Consider the following 21,015-nt stretch of genomic DNA (forward strand, 5'->3'; position numbering starts at 1 on the left):
TGGGCCCTCTCTGAACCCGCCAGTGTCCCCTGCAATGCAAGCACACCTTTCCCAATTGATTTCTCCTTGGTGTGAGGTGGTTTCCAGGATGTTTCCACAACCTGTTTATTTTGGGCTACACCTTTGTTTGAAGGCTTTGGCCGGCCCTCTACAGTGGTTACAGGGCCCTTTGCAGCTGAGGACTCCTCTTATTTTCTCCTCAGCAGGTGAAATACAACAGAATTTTATTACAAGTCAGCCACAGGTAAGAAAAGTTCAGTTTTCTTCTGTCCAAAATACTCCACTTTTAACCCCTGAGGGTTTCCACCACTCTTCTCTTGCCATGTCATAGAATGGTTTGGGTGGGAAGGGACGTTAAAACTCACCTCATTCCACCCCCTGCCATGGTCAGGGACACCTTCCACTAGCCCAGGTTTCTCCAAGCCCTGTCCAACCTGGCCTTGGACACTCCAGGGATGGGGCAGCCACAGCTTCTCTGGGCCCAGAGAAATGACATCACCTGAATGTCTTGCATTTTGAGGAAGTTTGTTGAACATGCTTGCAGATTTCGAGGAAACTGAGGGAAGACGATGTTCTTTGTAAATAACTGCAGCTTGCTGCTACAAAACAGGTCCTAACTCCTACTGCTTGGTGGTCAAGCATTTATCTGTCCTGAAGTGGTGCCATCCCAGCCTGAGCCCTGGGCTGATTTCTGGCTCTGGGATGGACAGCCTGTGCTGCCCTTCTCGTGTTTTACTGGCATTTTATTTTGCTCTTGGGCTGCTTGAGAAACCAGAGCAGTCACTGTCAGATCTCCCCCAGATGTGTGACCTGGGTGCATTTCACAGCTCTCTCAGAAACACAAGTTTCATCTTTCCACCTTTCCAAAGAGCTCACCAGCCAAGGAAATAATCAGCTCCCTTGTTTGATTGCCTTTCTTCTCCTTTTCCACTATAGAAAAGGAAATTACCTTTTAATGAGGGCAAATGCTGGGACAGAGCATTACTGAGGCAATGTTTATTCCTTGTGGAGAATAATTCCAGTGAGAAAACAGATTTCCAGGATTTCATCAGCCCACTTTGCATAGCTGGCAGGAAAGGTTTCCTTACAGGGAGACAGGGAACGTGTTAATGGCACAATCCTGTTTGTCTAAGGCATCAAATCTACCAAGATAAAATCTACCAGATAAAATGAATAAGGAGATGGTGGTGATTCATAAAACTGGGGGGGTGGGGGGGAAGAGCTGGGTGCAAAAATATGAATGCAAATCTCAGTGTGTTCTGGCTTCCCCCTTTGCTGACTCACATTCCCAATGTGGAAGCAATCATGGTCACAGCACTTTGGGACGTGTCCTTCAGCCAGGCCTAAGGAGCTGAGGAGGAAAACCCCCCCAGCTTTGGGAGCATCTTGAGCTTGGAAATTCTTAGCTGACAAATCTACAGGTCAGACCCTCGGGGCTGGCCCTGCAGAGCTCTGCCCCTGCCTGCTCAGACCCCTCCTTAGTGGGGGCCCGGGGGTTTCTCTCTGTACTGTGCCTCAAACACACCTTTGTGCCCTTTTATTTCTGTTCTTGTTGTGGTTTTACCTCAGTCTCTCATTCATGCTTGGGCTCCCAACAGCCACAGCTCCGTGGTCAGCTCAGTCTGGCTTCAGTTGTGTTCTGGGGACGTGCTTTGAGTCACAGCATTCCACTGTTCTGCTCATCTCCAGGGATGAGCCTGGCAGGAGTTTCCCTGGAAAGCCACAGACTTCCTCAGCCTTCTGCTGAACCTCCTCACCCACAGGAGCTGCCCTGGCTGGACTGTGTCCATCACTGTCCGTCCTCGTGGGCCCCAGCAGGGAGCCACAACACTTGCAGTGTTTATCTCAGTCCTCACTTTTCTCACTTTTACCTTCCCAGTTCTCTCCCCCATCCCACCAGGATAAACCCGTGTGGGGCTGGAGTTGAACCAGGGCCTGGTGCCAGGGCCATTTCCACAGTGAGGGACCAGCCCACAGCGGCACAAGTGGAAGTAACGTTGTCCCATAGCTCATCAAATGAATGTGTCCCTGGAGTGGGGTATTCTCCAGCCTCTGCTCCTCTGGGGCCAGTGAAAGCAGAGCAAAAGCTCCTTGCAGTGGTGGGAGGTAAATGCAGAGTCACTGGAGAGGCCCAAAGGAGTATTTGGGAGTGCAGGAGGGGAGTGAAGGCAAGGCTGGAGCGTGGCAGGATTTGAGCAGGTGAAGCCTGTGGGTCAAAGCCGAGCTGGAAATTCCAAACCACCAGCAACAGCTCTGGTGCCATGATCCATTTCCATCCAGAGCATCATATTTGCAGTCATCCCATAAAACAACCCCTCATCCACCATGAGCTGAAACAAATGCACGAGGAATTCCTGCTCCTGCCTCCAGTGTTTTCCAGAAATCTTCTCTCTGAAGAGTGACATTGGTTATTTTCAATTGAAATTACCTGACAGACAGAAAAATTTATTATTTCCTTAGCAAACAATCTTAGGGGCTCTTTCCGGGTGTTGTTGCTGCCTGGAAGAATGAGAGGAGGAAACCAATTCTGTGCTGCTCCTGCAATTCCCGTACTGCTGAATGGCTTTGACTTGGACACCTGACAAATCAGTTCCCAGTGGGACCACAGAGATAAAAATGACTTCCAGAGAAAATCAGTTACTTAAGAGAGAGACCTAAACTGCCCCATTGCCAAACCTGAGGAGATCTGAGCAGCCTCAGTGCCAGCCCGGGGAAATCCACCTGCAAACAGGGTTGTCCTGAGGGGGTCTTTTAGACCTGTTTGTGGAGAGATTGTGCAAACATTGCCAAGATTTCTTTGTGCTTTCATTCCATGTTTTGGATGGTCAGTAATGGAACTGAGCCTGGGCAGGTTGAAGCCACAGCCACCTGGGAAGCATCTCAGCCTTTCAGGTTGAAGGCAGCCCTGGAAGGTCACACAGCAGCTCCTCGTGAGCAATCACAGGTTTGTGCAGTTCCCTCGGCCAGGGAGGGGTGCTGGGAGTGTCCTTGGAGGGCAGGATGGGAAGAGATTGTTAGTATTGGCTCAGCTGAGGTTGAGAAGGTCCCCTTGGAAGAGGAGAAAAGTGGGTTCGACCAGATCAGTTGGGATCCTGTGAAGGGGAGGGATGGAGCTGCTCATACATCAGTTAGTCCTGGCCAAAATGTGCCTCTCCAGCACAGGCTCAGCTCAGGTCTCCGTGGAGAACCCCCTGCCCCGTGTCCTCCTTGCATGGGCTGCCTTCAGTCCCCACCTCCCTTCGTGCCCGGAGGGACGAGGATCCTGCACATCATCCCACAGGGGTGCCCCTTTCCTGACTCCTGCTCTGGAAGTGCCCTGGTCCATCTGGTCTCAGCCATTCAGTGGCTGCAGGACCTGGGGAAATCCTTCCTTCTCCTGTGAGCACCGTCCTGCACGAGGGGCCAAGCAGGGAGTGAGAGGTGAGTGCATTGACACCTTTCCCGTGTCTCCCCAAGCCTTTCCCTTTCCATATTTTGCTTTTTCACCTCGTGCTTTGCTTCCTCTTTCCTGTTGTCCTGTCTCTCCCTCTTTTTGCACACTGCTACTGCACTACTTGAGTTTTCAGAAGTTTATTTTTGGATAAAATCACAATTAAAATAGCCATTAAATTGCAATTAAAATACTGCAAAGCCCTTCTGTGAGCTTCATCCCCAAGCTGTGTCCTGCCAGGCAGTTCCCCACGTCTCACCCTTGATGCTTTGCCCACTGAACCCTCCTGTTTTGTAGAACCACCAAGAAAAACAACATAAAACATCTATTTCTGTTTGACAAGGAGTTATTCTTAAACCACAGCCTTTCTGGAGGGCCTGTGTCAGGCTGGTACCGTGCTGGGGTGGGCAGAGAGGTTACAGGGAGGCCCAGGTAGTGTTTGTGTTGCCTTGAGCAGCCCCCTGTGCCAACGGGCTCCAAAGGTTGGGAATGAGCCAGGACCAGAAGAACCCGACCCATCTGCTGAGGTTCCTCTTTATTGTCCCCATGAAAGGTATTGGGAGAGACTCAGTGGTTTGGTTCTCATGAAAATCCTCAATTCACTGTAAGAATCAGTGGTTTGGTTCTCATGAAAATCCTCAATTCACTGTAAGAATCAATTAGGGTTTGGGGTTTTTTATGGAAAAGTCAGAGTTCAGGGTGATTTGCTGGGGACAGGCTGTTGGTGGGAGTGGAAGGGAGCTTTGTACCCCCTGGGACAGCTGAAGCTCTTGTGATCCAGGGAAAGAGAGAGGAGAATGTTGGTTGCTGCTCACAGAAATTCAGGTCTTAAGAGCAGGGACAGCTGGTACCAGGATTTGTGGGGTTTAGCACTTGGCAGGTCACAAACTCTGCTGGAGCTGAGGAGATAAAAGGTCTGGAGAGAGTCTGGGGGTAGGAGGAGAAACAGTGGGGGCATTGCCACAAGTCTGTTGGGGTTTTCAGGGCCACTCCAGTGTTTATCAGGAGGAACTGGCTTTCAGTGCCAGCTGAAACTGCAGAAGGTGTCACCTGTGCCCCCACCTGGCGTGACCGTGGTTATCACCACAACTGCACACAGAAGGCTGAGGGATTCCCAGCTTCCTGTGGCTTTATTGGGATTTGCCTTTTCCTCCCTTTTGAAGACAGCAGTGGGGTGTGTAAAATGGGATGTAGGACACGCCTGTTGCTCCTGGAGGGGTTGATGTGGTTGTGGAGGTGCAGGAGGACTGGGAGTGGTCCATGGCAGGGATGAGGCAGGTTCTGCTCTGACACAGCCCCCTGGATTTGCTGGAACAGCTACTCCTTCCCAAATCTCTGCAAAACAAAAATAAAGGATAAACAAAGAGGATCCTGGTCCATGGAGTCCTGCTGGGGCTTGGAAAAAAAACATTATGGGAAAAATCAGAAGGAAAACACAGAATAGAAGGAATAATGCACTAAAGCACAACTAAATAAATAATGAGGGGAGCCAAGACTTCAGCTGAACTAATGGCTTGTGGTTCCTGCCAGGGAAAGGCTGAGAGTGGGGAAAACATCTGCCTGATGCTTTTATAATTCTGTTCTAATTCTGTAAAGGTGGAAATGAGAGGCTGAAATTTGATTTTTTTTTTTTTTGAAGCAATGGGAGGACTTGGAATGTGGATGGGTAAATGAGAAGACAATGCAGAAAGCAGTTGTTAGGGCTGGGCACAAAATGCTCCCTGCTCTGCAGATGCTGCCTCTGAGCAGGCAGGTTCTGCTGCCCTCCCTGGGGACAGGCAGGTGCAGAGCTCATGGCTCACAACCACCCTCCAGCACCTGCAGGAGGCTTTGGTGCTCATGGGGAAAGCTGGAAGAGCAGCTATGGAGCTGCCAGGCAGGGAGGAGCTGGGCAGACTGAGCACAATATCTGGAAAACAGCTTTTAACATCAGCCCTCTGGTCTGTGTCAGCCTGGAATTTAAACAGAGGTGTCACTGGTTTCCCTCAGAAGTCCTCAGATGGCCAAAAAAGGCCAGTTTTTATGGTGTAGTTTGATCTTCAGATATGGGCAGATGTTTGCCCAGAAATCTGAATTCTCCCAAGAAGGGGTTGGTGTTGACTGTGGGTTGTCAGTCCAAGGTCAGGAGTCACTCCTGAGCCTGACCTTGCAGAGCCAGCTGGGTTTTGGTGCACAGGAGCCACAGACTGAACAGGTGGAGCTGTGCTGGGATGCTTTGTACATCCATGTGCTCCCAAGGGTGGCAAATTTGAAACCAAACCTCATAAAAATGACTCCAGGGAGCTCATGGAATGCTGGGGGAAGACCTGTGTCCACCTGTGGCACTGACTGAAGTGACCTGCACCTCTCTCACTGGCAGGATGATGGGTCAGAAGCAGCACAAAGAGGGGTTTAAGATGTTGTTTGGCAATGGGTGATGAATCCCAGTCTTTACTGGGTGGTAGTCCCAGCAGTCCTTCAGCTCGCTGCTTCTTGGCACTTAAAATCTCTTGGAAGAGTCTAAAATGTCATTCATTTACTGGAAGAGACTAAAAAGCCAATAATTCCAGCAGAATCATATCCCAGTTTTGCAGAGGCTCCACTGATCTCTGGACAGGGCCTGGCCAAGGACAGCTGTGACTGTCCCCAGCCCCACCATCTCCTGGAGTACCCCTGCACTGGAGACACCAGGGATCACAAGGGAGGTGATCTTTGGTGTGATTTCATTTCATCTTCTTTTAGGAAAAAAGCCTCCTTAGCTGCTCCCTTCTCCTTTCCCAGCCCAGGTGACTATTCCATTCTAAAGCCCATTTCTGGCACTTTGTGTGCCTGGTCTGCTCAGAGCAGTTGAGACGTGGCAGAAAAACAGTCAAATTTCTTCTTCATTGAGTATTAAAAAAAACCAACCCAAACACCAAAAAGTACCAACTTCTCAGAACATCAGATAAGAGCAGCCAGTTATATAACTGAAGGGCTGATTCACAGCTCAGGAAAGGCACTTTTGGTGCTGATAAGGAGCTGATAGCTGGCCCAGACCAGCCACTTCACCTGGAGACTGGGACCACATGTAATTAAATCCAGGCAGAAGGGATGGGACAGAGTTTTGGGAAGGCTGGAAGCAGTGGATAACAACTGGCTGGGCTCAAACCGACTCAGTGTGAAGCTGTAGGCCCCACAGCTCCTTCCTCTGGCTGGGAATGTGGATAATTTTCAGGCAGATCCATCCCTGACATCCAGGAAATGAGAGGCTGGAACTATTAAAACCAAAACTTGTGTTTCATAGAACTCCCTGGCAGTATCTGCCACCATCTGCTTGAGCAGCAGAGGCTCAGAGGGGCTGGAGGTGGCACTGGGAGCTGCAGGAGCATCTTGTGCCAGGCTCCTGGTGCTCAGGGTGCCCTTATCTGAACTCAACTTATCTGAACTGGAACAAAGAGCCTGGGGAAGTATCTCCTTGCTCATCAAGGGGGTTTCTCTTTGCTTATTACCTTTTAAATCAACAAGAAGAGAGAAAAACCTAGCCAAGATGAGATGTTGAATGCTGAAAGAACAGGAAATTGCTAATACTATTTCCTCTGGTGTCTTTAATCAAATCACTTTGCATATCTGATGGGCCATATCCGCCATTCTGTGCTGGGTGTCTCAGTTTTTGTTGTCTGCAGTTCAGTTCTCATTGTCTTCAGTTGAATTCTTGTTGTCTTCAGTTCTCAAGCTGCCAATTGCACCCCCTTGATCAGTTGTTAGAGGAAACAGTGCTGTTGTTGCTCTGTGCTCCGGTTTATTCTGGTTCAAAGCTGATTGTTTGGGTTGGCACTGGCTGCCCTGGCATTTCCCTGGGTTGAAGAACCCTCTGCAGTGGAGGTGGATGTCCAGCCACTGTCACACTTCCAATCCTGTCTTCTCCAAGATGTGGAGAAACAGCAAACATGGAGCTGTTCTGCTGAAGGGCAGGATTTGAATCCTGATGGATGATTCCCAGGAAAAGCCTCTGCAGGGAGCCAGCTGGCAGGTCCTGTTCAAACAGGACATGGTGACCATGGCCTCTGGTGTTCTGTGCTGATTTACTGGATGTGTATTTGTGTAATCCCCACACACCAACCAGCAGCTCTGGTATCAAATCATGCTCTAGGTAAATACAGGTCCATCAGTTGTAAAATATCTCCACAACCAACGGGGAGATTCACCAGTGACACCTGGACTTGGGGATCTTCGAGGTCTTTTCCAACCTTGATAATTCTGATTCATTAGTGCACATGAATTTCCCTTTCAGTTTGGATTTTAACAAATTTCCAAGTGATACAAGCCCTGAAATAATACTGATGCCAAAAATTCACATATTTTCGTGATGTTTATCCCAATCCCTTTCCCAAAAGAGTATGCCAACTTGCACGTACTATTTCTGGCTTCTTAATTTACTTTGCAGAAGAAGATTAAAGCAGAATTTCCTCATGACAAATGTTTTCCCATGTAATGTCAATTTTCCAGGGAAAAGTTTGTTTTCTCATCTTCCAGTGACAAAGGACTCTGATTGTTTACATGATGAGAAAACTCTGCCATCAAAAAATTCATGTCAGAGAAATAAAACGCTGCTTTTGTGGGTGGGAAAGATTCCCAGTAACCAGGTTGTGAAGGTTAAAGTCACTGGTGACCTGCAAAGACTCTCATACACAGTTCCAGTCTGAGGGCCAATAAATGCTCCTTAGGTCTGTCCCATTCTGGGAATAAATATTAGAATGGTAGAATAATCTGGAGAGATTAATATAAAAAAACGTAAAGCCAAGAGAATTAACAGAATTTCCCAGCTCCTTGTAAATGAACCTCCAGGATAGGAAAACGTTCTCAGGCTGCTCCTGCCTGACAGTGTGGCATCTGAGGGCAATGCTGGATGTCTCTTGGCTGGTGTCTCCGTGGGGTGAGCTGTGAAATGATGGAGACACAGCTCAGCTCCAGCCCTATCTCCACATCTGCTGCAGCCCTCGTGCAAAACAGGAAGGGGAAGCAGCAGTGGCTCTATCAGAGCAGCATCTGCCGCCAGCCTGGCCCTGCTCTTTCTGACTGGTTGGCACACTGGGGCCAGAAAAGAGCCCAAGTCAGCACTTTTAGGAACTGTAACTGTTCTCTTCTCTAAGGTGGTTGACCATGTAATGGACTTGGGGTGCTGATCCAACCCTGTGACACCTGGAGGTGTTCAGGACCGGGTGAAGCCAATCCCACAAAGAAAGGTAAAACCCCAAACCTTCTCCTTCCCAACGCCGTGTTCAGTGTGTGGAGTGTGAGGAGCTGAGTGCCCACAGCTCGCTGAGCTCTTTCACACCCCAAACCACAGCAGGAGGTGTCTTGGGGTCCTTGCCTGGAGTTTTGGCCTCACGAATCATCATTTTGAGCGAAAAGTCCTTTCGGTTTGCACGAGGTGAAAGGATTGGGGAAGGGTTGAGGGTCCCTAAAAGCCCTATTTCCAGAAACTGGCTCTGGTGGAAGAGCATGAAATGCCTGCTCACTGTCCCAAAGACCCCTCCAAACCCAGGTGTGGATCAGTCCTGGGGAGAGGGAACGGCAGGAACACCACAAAGCACTTTGGCAGCGTGGGCAGCTCTGGGCTGTGCTGGTCCCTCTGTCACAGGGCACAGGCCCAGCTCCACTTCCCAGAAAAGGCAGCACAAACTCTCACTGCTAGGTTTGCATTTTGAGTGGAAACCACTTGAACACTTCTAGAGAAACAGAAACAACCTTGTCCCTGGCTGATGCCTCCTGTGCTTCCCCCCATTAATCAGCCATCCCCATCCCCACGTCCTTTGGTGGACAGAGATCAGTGCTTACAACAGCGAAATTCTCCACATATTTGGGCTGCCAAGAATGGGATTGCTGAACTCTGTCCCTGCAGTCCTTCCTGGTAGTAATTTATTTCATTCATCTCAGAAGAGCAAGTGCTCTATTCTAAAATATGCTGACTAGAGACAGCACTGAAGGTGTCCAACCATCTCACCCACCTTCCCTGGGCCCTCTTTCCACAGCAGCTGGTTAAAAAGCTTGGATTTGCAGGAGGATACAATCAACAGCTCCATAGTCTGAGGGACCAGGGCTGAGGTTTCCTTCCCAGCTCTGTTCTTCCACAGAAATCGGGGGAATGGGAAGCTTTGGCCTCCCAGCTTGGGATGGAGCAGGTTCTCACAGCTGCCAGTCTGGCTCACTCATTAATATCAACCCCTCAAAAGCAGGCTGAGATGGGGCCAGTGCTGGCAGTGGGACATCAAATCTCTGTGCTGGGTCCAGGGAACACCCAGAGACAAGGTCTGGGTGACAACAAGGGGTGGTCCCTGGAGAAACAGGTTCCACTGTGGGAAGGGGCCCTTGCAGAGACTGAGATAGTGAGAGATCAGAGCGGACAGGGGGTTCCACACCCCTGACAAGAAGCAGAAATTACTTCTCCAAATAAGGGGAAGCGAAGGAGGAGGGAGACATAGAAGAGCACCATTTGCAGTGTGGTTTTTGTCAACCAAACACTGACTCAGCTCCTCAGCCTGGCTCTGGGCTCACACCTGCTCAGGAGGGGATGGCTTTGACCCAGCACTTCCCTCAGAGGCACAGAGCAACACCCACCTGTTTCAGAATGACTGTGGCTCTGAGGCACTTGGGGCACGGAAATCCTTCACACACTTCTTCATCACTCACACTGGGGTGGCATCTCCAAACCTCCCCTGTCCTTCCAAATCTCCCAAACCCCTGTAGTGGAAGTGCATTATCCCCCACCCAAAGCTTTCCATGACCCTTTCCTCCTTTATTTTTTCCCTCCTGCTTTCCTGCTGTGTGTTAATCCATCCTCCTCCAGGGAAGGATGTGCCTGGGTCGATGAGCTCTCCCTCAGCAGGGCACTGGGGCTGCAGCTCCGTGCTCTTCAGGTGGGGCTGGATCAAGCCCAGCTGGATGAGGGCAGGCAGAGCCATGCCAGGTCTCCATGACTGATTTCAGGCATCCCCATGGTCCTGCTTTTCTGTGGAAATCCGCTGGATGACATTGCCATGAGTAGTTCTCCCCTCAGTGTCACAAGGTCCGCTCTACTGTAACTAACTGGGAGCAAGTCTGAAGCTGAGATCCCACTCTGTTCAAAGAGAAACAACCTATTTTAGGAAGTCCCTGGAGAGGAAGGAAAATGCAACATGTTAAAAAGATAATATTTGTTTCCTCATGAATCACCATCTTTCTACTTTCACCTTCTTCAGTAGCCGATGTGAAAGGAGCTGCCAAGGCTGAAGAGCCTTTCCACCCAGTCTGCAAACTATGTAGGCTTTTAGGAAGTTGTCTGGAATCCCTGCAGTAAAGAAATCACCAGCCCAGAGAGCTGAATCGATGACATTTGTGATATTTGGTGAAGGGCTCAGCATCTTGGAGTCTGAACCTGCAGGAACTGGGGATCCAGGAGAAAGCAATGGAGGGTCAGGCAGTGCTAAGTGGCAATGTAATCCTTAACCCTAAACCATGGGCAGGCTTCTTCCAGATTTGGGTGGTCCCAGACAGATTTCCAAAGCCTGTATCCCTCATTATTGCCTCACCCCCTTGTCCTGTGGAAAGGGAGTCAGACTGAGGTCCAGCCTGAGCACCAAACTACTCTTATCAGATCTTATGGGAACTGCTTTATGGGGTTCCTCTTCACCCCCACTTCTCTGGGATGGATCATTTTGGAAGTCCTCCACTTCCCTTGCCCTCCCCTGGGTATCTCCCTTGTCCACTCCTGGCATGTTCTTGTGGCCACCTCCTTCTTCCCTTCCAGTGCCCTCTAACCATTCTTTGTCTGACCCACCCTGCAGCATCTCCCAGAGCCCCTGAGTGCTCAGTGCCTGGGACAGCTCAGCTCAGCCGGGCTCTGCCTTGCAGGGAGGCTTTAACAGCAGGCAGGGGGAGGAGGTGACCTGCTGTGATGTGTGAGGGACACACACACTGATGGCCCTTCCCTGAAGCCTCAGCACTGAGTGGCCAAACTGGGGGAGCAGAGTCCCTGGGAACAGACACCCCACAGCCAGGGTCTGCTTTGTCCTCTCTCTGGGGCTGTGGGTCCAGCCCTTCCCTGGAGTGCAGAGGTCCCTGTGGTGTGTGGAGTGTCAGGATCCAGGCACCCATCCCAGAGGACAGGAGGCTTCATCCAGCTCCTCAAGGGTTGGTGTGTTCAGTGAGGACCCCAGTCCCGCCCCCAAACATCATACCTGGCCCCCAGCAGATTCCACATGTCCCCTTGGCCACCCCAGAGCTGCAGTTCGAGCTCCTCTTTGGAGTCCAGTGTGGAAACCCTTCCCACACCAGAACTCTGGCTGCCCTTCCAGCACATCTGGAGCAGCAGCAGCTTCCTCAATCACACCAACCTCAGTCTGTGACCAGAAATCTTCCTGTTCTTGAGATCCAGGGCGGAAAAGAAAAAGGAACGGCAAAAAAAAGAAAAGGAGAAGGAATAACAAAACAGCAGCAAAAAGCAGAAGGAATGGCCAAAAGAAGGTACCAGAAAAAGCAGAAGGAGTGGCAGAGTGGGGTAACAGCAGAGTGTGCACCACAAATAAAACAAGCTGCAGAACCAGCTCCCAGGGTGGGAGGGTGCAGGAGGTGTGATGAGTTGCCCAGTCTTGGAGGCTCTTGGACCTCCATCCTTGAAACTCTTCAAAACCTTAATTCCTTTTTAGCATAAGGTGGAAACAGCATATTATACATCCTCAGAAGAAACCCAACACAGTTCATTGAAAATTCAGAGTAGGACAGCCCACACTTAGAATATCCACAACTGAGCAAAGTGACACTTCCTCTGGGGCAGGTTATTTTACAAAGACACAGTTCTTGGGGGGAAAAAAAAAAAAAAAAAAAGGAAAGAAAGAAAAATATAGTGTATTTTGGGATGCTGGAAGGATGGAGCACTGAATTAGTGGGAATTCTATATTTTCCCTCTAATGAGAATATCGCAAAAAATGCTTGTAAAAAAATACTTGAGAACAACTGTGTTAGCACAGATACAGAGGTGAACTCCTCACAGAACATAAATAGTGAGAGGATCCCGTTAATTCATACCAGACTCGGGTGTGTGAGCACCGCAGGGATGCTTTAAACGTTATTTCTAGGAGGGTGGAAACGCCGTGGAAAAGCTGAAGTTAGCGGGGTCCGGGTGGGACGGCGGGGCGGTTTTGGGGCGGGTTTTGGGGCGGGCCGGGCGGCCGCGCCCGGTTTAAGGGCTGCGGGGATGCGGCGTGGGCAGATCCGAGCCCGCTGCGCCCCGGTAAGAGCCGTGCGGGGGTTGGGGGTGCCCGGGGTGGGGGGAGATGCTCTGCCCCTGGTGCCCCCCGTTCTGCGGTGTCCCGGCTGCAGGGAGCGGGGGGAGCGCGGTTGCGCCGTGTCCGTTAATGAGCTGCGGCGTTAATTAAGTGTCCGCTGGCTGCGATTATCGCTCCGATCTTCCCTCCGTGCCCGCGCTCCGGCCCCTCGCAGGGATTGCGAGGGACGTTTGGTGTTTTGGGGTGTTCCTGTCCCCCCTCCCTTCCCGAACGGGAATTCGGTTCCTTGGGATGGCGATGCTTCACGTCTGTGCTTGGAACAAGCGACAGCGGCTGCTTTGGGGTTGTGCTCTGCGATGCAAAATTTAGGATACTGGACTCTTGGCCATCGAGATGCTCCCGGGGCTGGAGCCCCTCAGCTCCGGAGACAGGCTGGGAGACTCCTGAGAAAGCTCCAGGGAGACCTGAGAGCCCCTCCCAGAGCATAAAAGGGCTCCGGGAGAGCTGGAGAGGGACTGGGGACAAGGGTTTGGACTGACAGGACAAAGGGAATGGCTTCCTCCTGCCAGAGGGCAGGATTGGATGGATGTTGGGAAGGAATTCTTCCCTGTGAGGGCAGCGAGGCCCTGGCACAGGCTGCCCAGAGAAGCTGTGGCTGCCCCATCCCTGGAAGTGTCCCAGGCCAGGTTGGACGGGGCTTGGAGCATCCTGGGTTTGTGGGAGATGTCCCTGCCCATGGCAGGGGTGGGACTGGATGAGGTTTAAAGTCCCTTCCAACCCAAACCATTCTGTGACAAACTATAAATCTGCATCAGACTTGGAGAATGACAGTTGTTTAGGGTTTGGCTTCTTTTGGGATATTTTTCTCAGCCATCACAGCTCCCTCTCACTTGTGTACATTCCCAGTGAGCTGAATTCACCAGCACAGAAATAAATGGTTCTCTGAACCACAACTGTACAAAGTGGTAGAAGTGATATTTGTCCTCAGTTCATGATGCAAACATAAAACATCACGTAGGAAACCCTGTTTTGTGGGATTCTTTTTGGTTTTTGCAGATACATTTCTAGGTGTGAAGTTCCCTCACACTTAAGCAGTTCCCATCAGCGTTGTAATCATCAGGTTTCCTTTTGGTTATAGAGGATTTAAATCATGTTTAGGAATACAATAGAAAGCAGGTCTTGCTTATCTTTTGGACAACTACCTGGAGTGGTAATTTACCATCTGTTAATGTTTTTAGCAACTGAAAGCATGAAATTTAGTCCCAAAAGGAGGTAAAAAGTTTATAATCCAGCTCAGTAGCACTTAGGAAATGAGTACAGAGATTAAATCAGGAAACTTGTCTGATGAGTAAATGATGTTTGCTCACAGCTCTTTGTTATGGCTTGGGGATGGTGGAGAAAGTGGCAGAAAGGGAGGGAAATGCTCAGAACCTCAGGAACGTCAAATCCCATTGCTGCTTTTTGGCAAAACGGGATTATAGGATCAGAGAATGGTTTGGGTTGGAGGGACCTTAAAACCACGCAGCTCAGTTCATCCCAACTTCTGCTTTTCCCTCATCCTGACTGTCACTGCCTGGAGGTGCAGCCTCAGGGGCCCGAGGGATTGTCCCAGCCTGGAAATCTCCAATATCTCGGTTGCGTTTTGGGTTTATTTTTAGTGGTTGAGAAATAACAGATACACAATGGCTTGGTAAATTCAGAGATCTTATCTCCCTCGGTTTTCATGAGGTAATTGAGCCTCTAATCTCACTGTGTTCCTGCAGAGTGTGGCAGTGCTGGGTTTTGCTCGTTGTTAACTCAGTGATAGGAGTAATGGTAGTAGGAGCTTCATCAGCTGGGCCAGAATATCTTAACAGATAAATCAAGGAATTGGGATCATGCAGCTGTTTCCAGAGACTATGAATCTCAGTGGTACTGGCTGCAACTCCCAAACAGCTGGTTAAAATCAGACCTGTTTCACCACAAACCTAATTTTAGCCCTGTCCTGGAGATTTCTAAACATTATTGAGTGTTGCTCTGGTCATAACTTGAACCTCAAGTTTGAAAGGAAGACACCAGGCAAGGGAGGATGGCACTGGTGTGGGATGAAGGCTGGAGCTCTCAGCATCTCCCAGGGCTTGGTCTCCTTTGCTCTGCTGGGGCAGCAGATCCGTGGCTGGTCCTCAAAGGGAAGGAGTGGCTGGAGCCACGGGGAGGTTGCAGGAGCTGTGTCTGGGTGTGCCAGACCTGCTCTGGGCTTTCCATCGTGTGTGTGAGGGGAGCCCAGGCTAATCCCAGCTGAGCTGAGCTCTGGGCTGTGCCCCCAGCAGATCCAGGCAGCTGGGAGGTGGAGCAGGGAGAGGACAGGGCTGTGAACTCACTGCCTCGCTCTGGTTGACAGGTCACTGCAAGGAAGAGCACTGGAGAAGCTGCTTTTATTCAAGTTCAGGTGAACTGCAAAGGATGGTGTCCGGTGTGATGGACTGTTCTGAGGACCTGGCCTCAAGCTGCATCAGGGCAGGATTAGATTAGGAAAAGTTTTTTCATGGGAAGGGTTGTAAAGCAGTGGGACAGGCTGTCCAGGGAAGTGGTGGAGTCACCATCCTTGGGAGTGTTCAGAAAACATATGGATGTGCCACCTGAGGATAGTGGTGAGCACGGTGGGGGTGCTGGGTTGACAGTTGTATTTATGATCTTGGAGGTCTTTTCCAGCCTTAACAATGCCATGATTCTGTGGTGTGTGAAAATGTGACTCATCTTTACATCCCCACTTGTGGTACCATGTGAAGAAAGGTGGTTGTTGTGGACCACAATTGTAATTAAACAGATAAGATCCACATCCCTTCCCAGCTGTACGAGATTGATGGCAGGGTTTTCCTGCTGTTTAATAATGGAATTTTATTTTCCTCTGCTGCTTTATTTACAAGAAAAACATTAAGCCATTAGAGAGCATCCAAGGGAGGGCAATGAGAATGATGAAGGGCCCTGAGGGGAAGCCGTGAGAGGACACTGAGGGCACTTGGTGTGTTCAGCTGGAGCAGAGGAGACTGAGGGGAGACCTCACTGCAGTTCCCACTGCCTGGGCAGGGGCAGAGGAGGGGCAGGACTGAGCTCTGCTCTGGGGGGACCAGGGACAGCCCCCAGGGAATGGCTGGAGCTGTGTCAGGGCAGGCTCAGGGTGGATCTCAGCGAAAGGTTCTTCCCCCAGAGGGTGGTTGGCACTGGACAGGCTCCTCAGGGCAGTGGGCACAGCCCCAAGGCTGCCAGAGCTGCAGGAGGGTTTGGATGATCCTCTGGGGCACAGGGGGTGACTGTGGGGATGGTCCTGAGCAGGGCTGAGGGTTGGACTGGATGGTCCTTGTGAGTCCCTTCCAGCTCATCCTGTGCTGGGGTTCTGTGATCTCACATGAGCTTCCATCCTCAGGCCTGACATCGATCACCAGGCGGCCTCGGTGTCCCAGCCCGGCACTACCATGGTGCTGTTCGACAACCTGTCGTGCCACCACTCCATCGACGACTTCCGCAACCGCGTCTACTCCTCGCTCTACTCCATGATCAGCGTCCTGGGCTTCGTGGGCAACGGCGTGGTGCTGTACGTGCTGATCCGCACGTACCGGCAGAAAACGGCCTTCCAGGTGTACCTGCTGAACCTCGCCGTGTCCGACTTCCTGTGCGTGTCCACGCTGCCCCTGCGCGTCGTGTACTACGTGCACCGGGGGGACTGGTTCTTCGGGGACCTCCTGTGCAGGGTCGCGTCCTACGCGCTCTACGTCAACCTCTACTGCAGCATCTTCTTCATGACCGCCATGAGCTTCTTCCGCTGCATCGCCATCGTCTTCCCGGTCCGCAACATCAACCTGGTGACCGAGAGGAAGGCGAAGCTCGTCTGCGTCGGCATCTGGATCTTCGTCACGCTGACGAGCGCGCCCTTCCTGCGCAACGGGACCTACCAGCACGGCAACAAGACCAAGTGCTTCGAGCCCCCGGAGAACTCCCACAAGACCAACCTGGTGGTGATCCTGGACTTCATCGCCCTGTTCGTGGGTTTCATTCTGCCCTTCGTCGTCATAACCGTCTGCTACGCCATGATCATCAGGACCCTGCTGAGGAACTCCATGCAGAAGAACCAGGCGAACCGCAGGAGGGCGGTCTGGATGATCGCCATCGTGACGGCCACGTTCCTGGTGAGCTTCACGCCGTACCACGTGCTGCGCACGGTGCACCTGCACGTGCTGTGGCTCAGGAGGGCCGGCTGCCAGGACGCCGTGTACCTGCAGAAGGCCGTGGTGGTGACGCTCCCCTTGGCCGCCGCCAACTGCTGCTTCGACCCGCTGCTCTACTTCTTCTCGGGCGGCAACTTCAGGAAGAGGCTGACCACGCTGAGGAAGGGCTCCTCCTCCAGCTTATCGCAAGCCTTCAGGAGAAAGCTCTCTGGGAAAGAGAAGGATGAGGAACCCTTTGGAGAAAGCCAAAGGGAGGATGGAAGGGAAGCTGTGGCCTCTTCGTAAGGAGGTTAGACCTTCCCATAGGGTCTCAGGGCTTTGGAGATCTCAGAACACTTCCAGGAGACCTGATGGGGGCTTGCAAGCCTTTGGTGTAATTAAATATGTCGTAATGACTGTGGACAGTTCCCGGCTTGGTGATAGAGCCCCTTTGCCAGGAGCACTGCTGGGACAGGCACAGCCACGTAGGACAGAGAAACCACCACCAGAACAGTGTTGATCTGCTGACAAGCTCTTCAAAGCCTGTGTTTGGGTATTTGCTTCATTTCACAGCTCTGCCCAGAGCGTTAATTCCCTGAGCCAGTGGGAAATGTAAACACAGTTTGCTGTTCACGGCACTCGGGGAGCTCCCAACAAACAACCAGGGCAGAGATTTCACTGAATCTTCAAACAGCCACTAAATTATTTACACAGCAGAGCCCAGGATAATTCCAGCCCTGCTCCAGCTGCCTCTGCCTGGGATCTCGGTTCTCAGGATCATGATGTGTATGAGCAGATTGGGATGGGCCCCTCTCCCAGCCCCAACAGCAGCTTTGGTGGGCAGCAGATTTGCCGGGTTTTTCTGAATTCCGAGAAAAATCTTGTTTTCAAATTGCAGTGTTTTACTGAGTGGGATAACTTGGAATAAGGATAATAAGGAAACTTATTTCAGTGTGACTGGTCCTGTGGGACTGCAGGGTCTGGATTATCACTCCAGTTCCTCAGGAGATTTTAGGTCAATGGGGAGCTCTGGCTGCTCAGAGTCCGGTGCAGGAGCAGGTTCTTTCTCAACATTAGCCAAGGTTTTAAAAAAATAATATTTTTTTAAAAGAAGCTCTATATAAAATTTGATTCTGTTCCAGAGTGTTCACCTTGCCCACACCTTGCAGAAAAGGCAGCCCAAGGCTCTTGGGAAGAGCTCTGGGAAGAGCTGGAGATCCAGAATCTGAGTCTGGATGAGCCTTGGTGCTGAAAAACCCCTGGGCTGTGTTCCTTCTGTAAAGGAGAACTTCAATCCCTTGGCCAGAAGGAAACATTCCTGTACTTTTCCAGTGGATCCTGCAGGAAGGGAACACTCCAGAGCCCGGCTGGGGATGTGCGACCCATCAAGGGAGAAATAGAAATTCTTGTAGGATTAAGGCTCTTAGCTGGAAAAGTGGTTGATAAATGACCAGCCAGTATGTTTGGCTTGGTATTTCTGAAGTTACCCGATGTTATCTTGAATAAAGAAAACAGTTTCAGTAGTGAAGAATAACAGTGAGCAAAAGGAGTTTGGCTTGGGGACAGGGATCTGCTGGAGAAATTGTCTGTACAGACAATTAGAGGGAAAATTCACTCTGTACTCCACAGTCTGCATAGCCCTGGGTCACCAAGAGGCACCTAAAAAAGCAAATTCACCTGCAGAACAAGTTGTGGATGTGAATTTTCAAAATCTGAAACTTCTAAGGGAATTTCAAGGATCTGTTTAGGGGCAGAGGGCTGAAAGCTGCTCCTGCAGAGGGGGATCAGAATCCCCCCTAAACCTGTGGGGGGACAGAGCCCCTCGTTCAAAGCCAGAACTGCTGAGTGTTTGAGGAAAAATATGTGTAAGAATTGGCAAAAACTTGTTTTCAGGGGTCAGCATTGAGCACTAAAGTTGTGTCTCCAGCCTTTAAAGGCACTGTGCAACTGTAAACAAAAATCCTCCTGGGAAACTATTTTGGAATATGTAGAAATCACATGCCCATTCCCAAATTTTAAAATACTGTAAAGCTAAATATGTGTATATATATATATATATATGTTACAAAGCATTATACCACAGGTATTTTTTATTTTAAGGAGACCATGGGTATGGCAAGAGAAATGGCAGCTTTTTGTGTGCAATAGGAAAGACTTAAAAAAATATATTACTGAAAATGAAACGAAAACGTTGCAAGTTAAATATTAACAATTACTGTCGCCTGTGTTTTAAAGTCTCTGTTGCAGATTCTTCTTCCCTACAATAAATTTTTATCTGCACACAGCACTGAAGTGTAATATTTGTTTAATAATAATTTATAGTGGTGGAATAAAAACACTTAGAGCAGCACAGAAGTGGCTGAGATGTTGGGGGGACTCCCTGGCCCAGCATCTTGGAGCTAATTTGGTCCAGCCAAACTGGCGCCTTTGCCGTAGCCCAAATTCCCTGGACTCGGGCCACCATCTGGAGCTGCTGGTTGGGGACCTGCTGGAGCCAAACCACTTCTGATGGCTCTTGGCAGACCTTGCAGAGGGGCAGCAGCCCCACGAAGGGCAGCTGGGACCTCAGTAAATGTGTATTTATAGACAAAAAAAAATGCCTGGAAGATGCTTGGAGGGAAGTGATGCTCTTGGTGAGGATTATTTATTTGGGTTCCTGCGTGGAGAAATCTGCTGAAAATGAGGTTTTCTGCTTGGCTTTCCCCCAGACAGGTGCTGGATCTGCAGGGGGGTGTTTGCTGTAAAGCTCCAGCCCGCAGAGGTGAGGAGGGATCTTTGCCATGGGCTCCCAGAGCTCAGCTCCAGGTGAGAGCCGGGCAGTTGTCCCTGCTTGGGATACAAAAACTGCCATCCTGGCAGCAAATCCCGGGGTTTGCTCAGGACTGGGGACCTGGAGAGAAACTCATGCAGAGAAACAGGAATTGTTCCTGTTAGAGCAGAGCTGGGAACTGTGGCCCTTAAAGGGCTGTAGAAGACGACAGGAGCTGGGCAGAGGGGACCAAGTGTCACCCTGGGGCGGTGACAGGAATGCCTGGAAGAGGAGTGGGGCGGTTTTTTTGCTGGAAACTGGACTTTTTTCAGCTGCGTGTGCCGCGGTTCGTGGTCCGATAGTGTCCCCTAGTGCCGAGCTCATCCTCGCGCCGCTCCTGCTGCTGAGGAGGTTCCCTCTTTTTTTTCGGTCCAGCTCCAGCTCCTCCCCTGTCAGCTGGTGTGCTCACGTTGTCCCGGTTCCTCTGCTGTTGGTCACGCTCGGTCCTCTTCTCCCACTCCTGCACACATTTTATTTCGCAATCTTTGCGTGTCCCTCTCTGCCTTCCTCTGGTTTTTTGGTCTTCCAGGAGGGATGCTCCAGCTGGGAAGGACCCAGCCAAGGACCCCCCATAGCTGCAGGGACCCCAGCAGCGAGCAACGCCCCGCCTCCTGCCCTGGGCTCCAGCTGTACCCTCTGCTTTCCCTAAAAAATGCTGTTTCTCCATCGAATGACTGTCCCAGCACAGACATGAAAAGCCTTCATGGAAGGTTGTGGTGAGTCCAGCCCTTGGGCACCACCTCATTGTGACAAACATCCCACCAGTTTGGCCTTGGTGTGTCTGGAAAGGTTATTTCTGATAAAACCAGGAGCAGAGCTCTGGAACAAACTGGTGCCCAGCTGTTCGACCACACAGCAGTGGGATGGTCCTGCCTGTCTCCCTCCAAAAGCAAAGGAGCATCTGCTGCTGCCCCACAGGCAGGGCTGTGAAGTTCAGAAAGTGCCCAGAGGACGTTCCCACCCTCCCTCTGTAAACTGTTCTCACATAAAACTCTGGCAGGCTGTGAGAAGCCAACAGCTCTTCAGTTTAATGAGCAATAACCTCCAAGCACTGAAAGGCAATAAAGAGAGATTTCCTGCCCTGAGCCAGGTGCCTTCTGCCCCCACCAGCCCTGGGCAGGGATTTTGGGGCTGGAGGGGCTCAGGGCATTCCCACTGCCTGAATCTCCCCACCAGCTGCAACAGGGATCTGTGCTCTCAGGAGCTCCAGGTCTTTTAGCAGGAACTGATTCTCCAGCTCAGTCCTAATTTAGCACTTTTTTCCCCATTTCCACTGTGCTCTGACACTGGGAGAGGGACTTGTTCCATGTGGCAGGAGGGAGAACACTGGGCTCTGGATCCTCCACCTGCAGCAGCAGAGGGTATGACCTGATC

The 21,015-nt window shown here is 50.8% G+C and overlaps 1 protein-coding gene across 5 annotated transcripts; it reads left to right on the forward strand.

Moving 5' to 3' along the window:
- Window positions 1–95: 95 nt before the first annotated feature.
- CYSLTR1 (cysteinyl leukotriene receptor 1) lies at window positions 96–19,087 on the forward strand. 5 transcript variants are annotated; one of them, XM_050310908.1, is made up of 3 exons: window positions 96–244; window positions 8,539–8,631; window positions 16,055–19,087. In XM_050310908.1, the coding sequence occupies exon 3, from the start codon at window positions 16,104–16,106 to the stop codon at window positions 17,136–17,138; it is 1,035 nt and encodes a 344-aa protein (XP_050166865.1). In that variant the 5' UTR covers window positions 96–244; window positions 8,539–8,631; window positions 16,055–16,103; the 3' UTR covers window positions 17,139–19,087. The 5 variants fall into 5 exon arrangements, with proteins under 5 accessions (XP_050166865.1, XP_050166867.1, XP_050166868.1 ...); XM_050310910.1 differs by lacking the exon at window positions 8,539–8,631; XM_050310911.1 differs by lacking the exons at window positions 96–244; window positions 8,539–8,631 and adding an exon at window positions 2,852–2,944.
- The last annotated feature ends 1,928 nt before the right edge of the window (window positions 19,088–21,015 follow it).

This window comes from Myiozetetes cayanensis, unplaced genomic scaffold (assembly GCF_022539395.1).
Source record: "Myiozetetes cayanensis isolate MyiCay16 unplaced genomic scaffold, myiCay2020 scf15, whole genome shotgun sequence".
NCBI lineage: Eukaryota > Metazoa > Chordata > Aves > Passeriformes > Tyrannidae > Myiozetetes > Myiozetetes cayanensis.